The sequence below is a fragment of the Misgurnus anguillicaudatus genome, chromosome 19 (assembly GCF_027580225.2).
Source record: "Misgurnus anguillicaudatus chromosome 19, ASM2758022v2, whole genome shotgun sequence".
In the NCBI taxonomy this organism is placed as follows: Eukaryota; Metazoa; Chordata; class Actinopteri; order Cypriniformes; family Cobitidae; genus Misgurnus; species Misgurnus anguillicaudatus.
Window position 1 is genome coordinate 23,748,613 of NC_073355.2, and position 10,629 is coordinate 23,759,241.

General features: G+C 36.3%; 1 gene segment (V, D, J or C); it reads left to right on the forward strand.

Annotated features, from left to right (window-relative positions):
* Window positions 1-322: 322 nt before the first annotated feature.
* On the forward strand, window positions 323-1,256 carry LOC129435014 (Ig heavy chain V region 914-like). The segment is given in 2 exon segments: window positions 323-484; window positions 608-1,256. Coding segments are annotated over 2 exon segments (432 nt in total).
* Window positions 1,257-10,629: the final 9,373 nt, after the last annotated feature.

Consider the following 10,629-nt stretch of genomic DNA (forward strand, 5'->3'; position numbering starts at 1 on the left):
ATCCTTACATGAGAAAACACGTATAGCTAATTTGTTCACTTAGAAATCAGAGCTTGAGCACCTTTTATATTGTAGGCTCCAGATCAATCAAGGTTTGTTGCCATCTGGGACAAGTTTCCACCAGACTCCTCCGTTTCAAAATTGGCTCAATGCCCAGCAGCAACTTCTGATGCTCAACCTGCCACCATATTCTACATTTTAAAAATCAATAAAAGAGTTATTTTTAGCATGACGTTGGATCACCAACCCCATCAACCCCATGATGTTTCTTTATAAGATCTCAGCTTTCTTGTTGCAAAACATGTGGGGTTCATTGACTCTGTGTATGTAAATGTTCTGCTGTATATGTAAACAGTGGGCATGAGTCAGTTTATGTATTTTCCTCTGATCACTATAGGCAGTGACAAACAGCTTCAAGTCATTTACACTTTAAAGTGCATCATGTTCACTGAAGCTTTACTGCTGCTTCTGGCAAGTGTAAACTGTAAGTAATTTATTATTTAAAAAATATACTTTTTTGTAGATTACATAAAAACCTTTTTCTTTTTTTAGTCTTTTTTATCATTACATATGTTTATTCTTTTTTTGTTTTCTGTATTTCTAACAGGTATTAATGCAGAGGAACTCTCTCAGCCTGAGTTTCTGACTGTTCGGCCTGATGGTTCTCTAACTATTGACTGTAAAGTCTCTTATTCAGTTACTAGCTATAATACAGGCTGGATCCGTCAGCCTGCAGGAAAACCTCTGGAGTGGATCGGATGGATCAATAATGGTGGAGGCTTATATTACAAGGATTCACTGAAAAACAAATTCAGCATCACCAGAGACACCTCCAGTAATACAATAACATTGAAAGGAAACAATATACAAGCTCAAGACACAGCTGTGTATTATTGTGCCAGAGAAACACAGTGACAGAAACTAACAGCCTCTCTGTACAAAAACAATATCACTCAAATACATCAGGTTTTCACAACTGATATTGAAATCCAACAAATAAATAATTAAACAAAATAAATAGCTTAAATATTACCAACCGCAACAAGTAATGCATTTTTGTTAAAGTAGAAAATCAATAAAATCTATATTGCCACTTGTATTTCCTCACTGACATTTGTTTTGCTCTTTAGGAGTAGCAGCTGAACGTTTGCTGATGTTTAACTTCATCTCTATTAAAAGATACAGTAACACATGAACTATTGCAACATCAGTAGGTGGCAGTAATGCATCAATGTATTTTGATCCTTGTAAGATGCACAGAGTACAACTTTGGACTTTACCCTATTTGGGTTCAGTAGACTGTAACTACATGAAATGTGGATTCTTATTTTTTTATCTCCTGGTCGTTTTATCTTTAGTGTTTCTGGCAAATCTATTAATTGTTTAATAAATTCTGTTCACTGCATGCTTTTGTCCCTTTTGCCAAAGATTGTGATGTTGCATGTTATTAATATTTAAATTGAATGTTTTATATTAACATTTAAAATAATTTCAAATAGGTAGTTTCTAATGATTATTCTAGCAAGGTAGTATATATGTACTTTATCTGACACACCTATATCAGGTTTTAAAGGAGTTTTACTAAGGCGATAAGTCAAATTATTATGGGGAGATTTAGAGTAATGAGGTGCCTGCAGGAACAGGAATGAAAAACATTGTATATGGCACAGGTAGTTGTTTTTATTTAATAAAATGTGTTTAATTTCAGGTAATTACAAATGCATGCAAGGTCTGGCTCTCCTGATTTTGCCAAGTGGTTGATGTCCTCAGGGCAACATTATGTTGACCCTGGAACAACATTTCAATCAACCAATCAGATTTCAGAAATAAGATTATAGTTTGTTTTAAATTTAAGCTTACAACCAAGATTAGCTGTTTCTAGACCATTGTTTTTCACTTATCATGTCCCTCTGATTTTAGGGTTTGGTTATGGCTAGGGTTGGGGTTTGGGGTAGGTTTAGGTTTTATTTAGAAAAATGTTGTCCTTGGGTCAACACAATATGTTGCCCTCAGGACATCAACCACTTGGCAAAATCAGTTCGAACTGCAAGGTCTATGTGTAAGATGTGCACAAGTAAGTATTTAGTAAGAGCCACTAGTGAATTTCTCAATAAAATCTCTTTATAACATATTTTCTTTAATCTTTAATTACAACTCTATTAAACTTTGTTATTCTTTAGACTTTCCTAGACCAGAAAATGATTTACAGTAAAGTGCTTTATGCAAATATGAACCCCAAACACATCCCCCTCATAAGTATTAAACATCAGTCAATATAAATAGTTTGATCTACAGTAGCTCAGCTCATCTCTAATCATGTTTAACTCATATATGCTTATGCTGCTGTCTGCAGCGGTGTCTTGTAAGTAATAAAAACTAAAGTACTGTAGCTTTCTAAAAAAATCCAAAATTTTAACAATTCTTTTTTCCAGGTGTTCACTGTGTTGAACTGACTCAACCTGCATCCATTAATCTGAGGTCTGATCAGACTTTGACTCTGTCCTGAAAGGTGTCTGGATATTCACTGACTGATAGCAGCTACTGGACTCACTGGATACGACAGACTGCTGGAAAACCTCTGGAATGGATTGGATGTATGCGTCATGATGGTGGCACATATCACAGTGATAAACTGAAAAGTAGATTTCAAGTTACAAGAGACACTTCCAGCAGCACAGTGACTCTACAAGGACAGAATATGAGGACTGAGGACACAGCTGTGTATTACTGTGCACGACAGAGCACACTGATGTAAACCACAAGCACTTCTATTCAAAAACATCTCAAATGATGTTCATTAAAGATATGGAGTGCAGGGTAGCTACTTTCCTTTTCAAGAGGTGGCGGCACAGAGCAACAAATACAGTGAAGACACTAAAGTTAAAGACAATAAGTGTCTAAATAATTATAATTAATGAGGAGTGACTCAACATAACACAACCTTTGCTGGTTTATAAGGTGCACTAAACAGTTACACAGTGTAATTACACTGTTTAATAATAAAAACGTTTTATAAATTATAACTTCTAGTATTACATATTCACTCATGTTTTCAACTTTAATCAAGTATGTTTCCATTTGAATTAAACCATTTGTTTTTCGTTTTAATTTGCATTGCAAAAATCTATTTCATTTTATTTTCCCAGGACAAAATATTTGTATTGATAATATATTAAATAGTTAGAATTTAAAGGATGATTCCGGTATTTAAGACTTTGAGTCTCATTTCTGGTTTGTTTTGGATGAACTACAGTGATGGACACAGAAATTTTGACAATGGGTCATGTCTTGACTTTTTGACTCGTTTAGAAGCGTCTCTTGACTGCTTCAGAATGGAAGTCAAGGGTCATGCTCAAACATGTCATTAAAACAACACTTAACGTTCATTTTCAAAACTGTGCTACTCACTGAGTGGTTTGTGGTGTTCGTTGATGATTAAAAACAAATATATCGGAGCAATGTATGATTTCAATCCGTGTTATTTGCTATAGTGGATCTATTTTTCAGATACCTCACAACCGCGTATATACTTCCGCTCTATATTTGAGTCTTACAGAATGCCAAATAAAACACGACAGAAACTGTATTTCGCTACACAATTTGTTTTTTAAAGACACACTATGCAGTTATTTGACCTTAATTTAACAGCTTCAAAGTTATTTCGGTGGTAAACAAAGTCATAGTAAGGTGAATCATCCTCCTGTTGAAGCTCGGGGAGGACACCACTACCAAAACCAGCAATGCAAGCTTGAGAGAACCGCCCCTGACAAATCTCGCGAGAATCACGACTTGCTTTACAGCAACGACGTCACACACGTTATGCTTGTTCGACTTCATGCAGCACCGCAAGAACCGACCGCCGGATGACGTCAAAGTACCACGAGAATGATCCGCGACGGCACTTTGACGTCATCTGGCTGTCGGTTCTTGCAGCGCTGCATGAAGTCGATCAAGCCTATAACAACAAGTACACGCACGAATTTGAGACGTGAGGCTAAACGATTTAAAAGTTAAGAAAGTGCGTTCGGAAGCGAGTAGGAAAAGGAAAAGAGAATCTGACCGCGTTAGGAACCAGACAAGAGTCCCACTCAGTCAGGTTTTTACTCGTTGGCGTGAGATAAAAGACAGCACTGGAGGGATGGTGATCTGGCGATCTTGTTGATGGACTAGTAAGTAAATCTCTCATTTGTAAACTTGTTTGCGGTCTATGTTGTATGTTGTTGCGCTTGCTTGTAGTATGTCATGCGATTATCATGACAACAGTTGTCAATATCTCACATAATTATCAGGACATAAATAAGCCTAGAGGTTGTAAATAACAGACCTTTTTCGCAGTCAAAAGGACGCTGTGGCAGGAGGTGCAGATGAGGAAGGACCAGCAGCATGGACAGGACAGGGGCACAATTACTGATGCATCTATTATACACTGAAATCATTTATATTTGCATTTAAATATAGGCATATATAAGGGATAATGTAGAGCGAGGCGGTTGTTATAGCGAATACAACCCCGACAGGCTTATCAGGACCCCACGCAAAGCGGAGCTTGAATCAGCTTTACGGGGTTGTATTCGCTATAAGAACCGCCTCGCTCTACATTATCCCGCTTATGAAATTGATGAAATAGCCTGCATGCGCATTTTGGCAACAGAAGTGGTGTTGTTCCCCAGTGGTTTTAACGTGTAAGCAACTCAGTAAGTTTATCAAAACAGTTTCCCAGCATCAAAATGTCTGGTAATTGCGTATGGTTGCACTAATACTATACGTATATATGGTCACTTTATATTTGGCCATCTGCTAACCTCTTCTATTCACTCCACTATATTACACGGATCTGGTAGCTGTGTTGAAAAACTTGATAAAGTCAACTTTTAAATATAACTTTCTCTGTCTGTGTTGCTTCACTGCTGATTCTTGCCATACTTCCATTGCCAACATGCGCGTGCATACGTTTCCACGTCATCATTGTGTTCAAACAGTAAAATGGTCTAAGGAATCCTTGTATGTCTGTATATTAGCTGTTAAGGTCACTGATGGAGAGAGACAGGTTGATGTTGACCCTTGCAGTCATATTGATGAGGAGGAGGAAGGAAAGCAGAACAAGAGGAGGAGGAGAATGGAACCAGTACAAAAACAGTGATGGGGCAGTGTGCAGGGCTGGGTAGGCAATCATATTACCCTGCTGGAAAAACCAGCATACCAGCAAGACCAGCATATGTTGTGTTTTGGTGCTGGTATGCTGGTGACCACCAGCTAAACCAGCATAGACCAGCATAATTCCCATGCTGTTTTGATGCTGTTTTTTTCAGCAAGGTAGGCATATCAATCAATCAAAGCTTTATTAAGGACACACAAATAGAAAAATACAGCACAATATTATATATTTACATATAGGATAAAATGCAATAGTTCCACTTACTAGATTATAACCTGACTAAAGCACAGATTGAATTAAAAAAAGGAATTATTCTTAGTCATATTTATTACTGATGTTGTTCTCATGCATATGTAGCTGTACAATCAGTAAGCAGAGGCAGGGTCCAGCACAGGGGAAGTGGAGCCAGGGAGAGTTGAAAGTGAGTACGTACACACACAATCTCTATTTTATGGGACTGTATTGTAGTTTTTGATTATCTGAGTGGGTATGTGTGAGTAATTGTAACAATTTTATCACTCCAACTGACTGTACTGTGTACACATGACATGCTGGTAGTTAGCAGTATACTGTGACTTGTGTGTTCGCGATTAGGTTTTGCTGACCTGGTTGTGTTTAGTGCAGTGGTGACTTGCTTATACAACCTGAGGAGGCAGGTGTTATCCTAGAGTTTCTTTAAGGTCTTCAGCATAATCTGATTCTCATCATACCATTAAAACACTACTAAAATTAAAATAACTGCAAAAAATCCTGCTCGTGCACCAAGGGCACTCGCGTAAAAGTGAGCCAGCAAACGCGGTACTTTATTATTATATGCACTCTACACTTGGAATAAACTTCTTATTATCCTATTACCATCATTTGTAGTTTAGTAGACTATGCAGTAGCCTAATATTTGTATGAAATTGTGAAACATTACCTGGGCCGGGTTTCCCGATAACGATTGAACTTAGCACTTAAGAGCGCTTTCTACGAGCTACTTAACATTCGTTGTTCATTTACATGCGTTTCCCAAAGATGCTTGTATAACGATCGCTCGCAGCTGGGTTTTAAGTGCTACTTACGAGTCGCTATCCATTTGTCAAGTGCTGAAATGTCACCAATAGAATGACTCGAATTTGTAGCAGAAGCTTGTTTAGGCTAATGATCTTCACCCGATGTGCACTAATATTTTTAATAATATATTTTCATTATTGTTCAATGACTTTTTAAATGTTTTAATAATTTATTAAATATTATTTTCCGTATTTAGTTAGGACTCGTCCCACTGCGAAATCCCTTCTGCGTTTCTATTATAGTTTAGATTATTATTATTATTATTTGTTGTTTATTATCTATGTTTATTTATTATTATGGATTATTGCATTGTACCGTAAATATTTATTTGGTTTCTTTAATATTAGAAGCCATTTCCCTTCAAAACAATGTTTAGATGAATTATAGCAGCAATCGGTATGAACCATTTATCAATTTGCTATACCAACTTTTACCAAAATACAAAAAACTTTTACCAACTTGTACAAAATACGTTTTCCTTTTTTATTAATTTATGTTTAGTCATTTAAATTTGATTTCTCATTTGAATTTTAAATATATTATATTATATTATATATTTAATATAAAATAAACAAAGAAGAACCCAATAAATAAATAAACATTTAAAACATTACATTATCGTCATTGCAGGAGTGCAATTTGCTGGTTGTCCTGTAGGTGACCTTGTAACTCTGTTGTCTTACGATGCACTTATTAATGAACGATTACTCCAGAGCACTCGTAGATCTACGATGATTTTCAAGTGCTACTTAAGTTACGAAGCTTTTGGGAAACGGCCCGTAATTTTAAGATGATTCGTACGATACTTTTTACGATCAACTTAGCCTTACGATGCTTTTGGGAAACCCGGCCCTGGTCATTATCTTTGGAGTACTAGAGTGGGAAATTACGACAGTTGCAAGTATTCTCCAGCGACTCTAGGGGTCGCTGTTTGACAAAAACGCCAAATTGCATAGAGTGGCTTTAATCATCAACGAACACCACGAACCACTCGGTGAGTAGCACAGTTTTGAAAATGAACGTTAAGTGTTGTTTTAATGACATGTTTGTGCATGGGCCCTGACTTCTATTCTGAAGCAGTCAAGAGACGTTTCTAAACGAGTCAAAAAGTAAAGACACGACCCATTCTCAAAATTTCAGTGTCCATCACTGGCTGTTTCTCAATATGCGTTCTTCAGCGATCTTGCGTCCTCGTGTCCTCGCTCTACGTCATCATTAACGGTCGAAGTTCATTCCAATTCTCAAGAACGCAAGGACAGAGGACGCATGAAAATACCCGGATGTGTTCTTGATATCGAGGATGCATCGAGTGCAGACTTGCTGAAATCGCTTAACGCCCCAGAAGTTATTGCGGCAAAACTTCCGAGTTCGTTCTTCCAAGGTCGCCTGGCAAGACCGATCTCCACGAGGACGCAAGTTCGTTCTTTGCGTTCTTGGAATTGAGAAACAGCCACTGTAGTTCATCCAAAACAAACCAGAAATGAGACTCAAAGTGTTAAATACCGGAATTATCCTTTAATGTAAAAAGTATATTTGCATTTGTTAAAAATGTTTTGTGTTTTAAGGACATCTAAGGTATATAAAACACATTCACAAAACCCTGGACAGACTGGCACATCACTCTGAGAATAAAAATGAAAGTTATCACTGGGACAGTACCTTTTAAAAATGTCCTAATATGTAGGTATCATTTTGGTACAGATAATTTTTAGCTACCCATGTCTACCTTTAAGGTATGCACCTTTTAAAGTGTACTTTTTGAAAAAAGTACCACCCCAGTGACAACTATTGTACCTTCTTGCACCATTTTTCTTAAAGAGTACTACAGATACGATCAATTCTAAATGTTTTATTTACCTGAGGTTTTGAAGAACTCTGCTAAATAAATAGTTGAATCATATGTGTTTGATGAGACATTATTCCCAAAATTGGGAAACGCTGTACTGTTACACCCACACTCTTAAAAAAAATGGTTCTATATCGAACCAGAAATGGTTCTATCACCCGCTTCATATATGGAACCCCCAAATGGTTCAATATAGAACCACTTTAATGGGTTCATTAAAAAGAACCCCAAATGGTTCTTTGAATCAAAGTTAGATGGTTCTATTTAGAACCATTAAAGGTTCTTTATTATTATGAGTAATTTATTATTGATAAGAAATTATAACCGATCTAGAAAATTATAAAAGTTTACTATTTATTAATTGTATTATACAGAAATGTATTAGACAGCAAAACTTTAGTTTACATTTAAAATGTCTCATTACATTCAACCATTTAGTTATTTAATTATTTCCATTAAGCATTTTCACTTTTTAATAAACATACATACGTTTATATATAAATAATATATATAAATAAATTGCATCTCCAGGGTCAAAATTTAAGTCAAATTTAAGACTTTTAAAGACCTTTTTAAGACCATTATGAGTGAAATTTAAGACCAAAGCAGCACAATGATCTCAGAAATTCTCAAAACATTATATTTTTATTATATCTTTGTTTATTGTTTTTTTTTTTGACAAATAAAATCCACTAATATGGGTAGATCAGTATGGTCAGCTGCTGATATGTGCCTTGTTAACATGTTTTACACTTTCTCCACCCATACGTTATATGCATAAATATGCACTATACCGCCATCGCATTTATTCCCCTCTCTAATTACACAATAATGAAATAAAAAGGAAATTTACTATCAAAAGGCTGTTCGTGGTTTGTTGTGTGTTGCAAACAAGGCCGTTTCTAAATCCGAAGGCTGTAGCCTCCAGAGGTCGCATTTGTAGGCTGCATATGAAAACTGTGTAACACTAAAGTTGACTCATTGTTGATGGCCTGACTGTTAAGTTGATTTTCAATAAAGCAGTGTTGATTTTTTTGCTTCTGGGTCCTCTGCTTCAGAACCTTGCAAATGCTCTGGTAAGCCACGGGCTAGTTGGTTAAATTAACACAGAAAAGATTTTTGCTTATAAAAAACTGCATTTAAGGTTTGTTTCTCGCCAAACCTACAGTATACAGTCGGATCACAACACCTGAAATAAAGCTTATGGCATGAATTGCGTGGATTATAATAGCCTACATTTGTATCCTCTTTAAAAAATAATGATTAAAAACTGGATTGAAGTGACATTCAGTGACACGCAAAGTGCAGAACTTTTCTTTTTAGAGGCCCACCCATCAAATACATTCTTCCTCCGTCACTGATTAGTTCTACAGCATTTTAATTTACCATTTTATTTTTTTCGGACAACCTTTTCGGGAATAAATGGAGGTAAGAAATTTAAGACTTGGGTTAATTAAATTTAAGACCTAGGGTGAAAATCTGGCCATTTTTAAGACTTTTTATGACCTTAAATGTAACTTTTTAAATTTCAGACTTTTTAAGACTTTTTAAGACCCCGCGGGAACCCTGATCTCTGTATTAAACAGCTAAACTCTTAATTACACTATACATTAAAAATTTTGTTCAAGTTATTTCCCTTACGCATAGATACTGTACAGTATATGCAGTACTAATTTTTAGTAACTTTTACATGTGTCTGAAATGATGAAAAGAAATCACGGTAACACTTTACAATAAGGTTCCTTAGTTAACATTAGTTAGCTACATTAGTTAACATGAACTAATAATGAACTGCACTTATACAGCCTTTATTAATCTTTGTTAATGTTAATTTCAACAATTACTTTATTAAAATCTTGTTAACATTAGTTAATGCACTCTGAACTAACATGAACAAGCAATTAAAGCTTAAATTTTTATTAACTAACATTAACAAAGATGAATAAATACTGTAACAAATGTATTGCTTATGGTTTGTTCAAGTTAGTTAATACATTAACTAATGTTAACTAATGAACTTTATTGTAAAGTGTTACCGAAATCACAATGCATTTAAAGACAATTCATGAACAATCTATTAAATAGAATGACAATTTACACAAGTTGATTGTACATTTGTTTTGTACAGGTATTAAAACTTAAGCATATATTTTATAAATTAAAGTCACTGTGTGCTTAATGGCAAAAGGGTATTGAACATTGAGAAGAAAAAAAAACACAAACAGTTGTCACGGAGTGACTATGCGGGGCGGAACCAAAAGGAGAGTGAAGAGGTTCCGCCCGGACCGGTTTGTACAGACACCGGCACTTCCGGGTTCCCCGTGAATCCCCGCACTCGCTGAAACAAGGCACAGCTGTGTGAGTGACGTGGCGAGCGATGGTTGGGCGAGCCACGCCATGGAGGAGGATATAAAGAGAGAAGGTAGAAGTTACTGGAAGGGTCGATTTTCTGGCGAGTCAACTTGGGCAGCACAACGAAGACCAGCCTCCGAAGAGTCCGCAGGCTCTGCTGATCCGGCGACCGCTAGGTAGCGGGCGGAAAGAGTGCGGGGCTGGTCCGGGCGAAAGGACG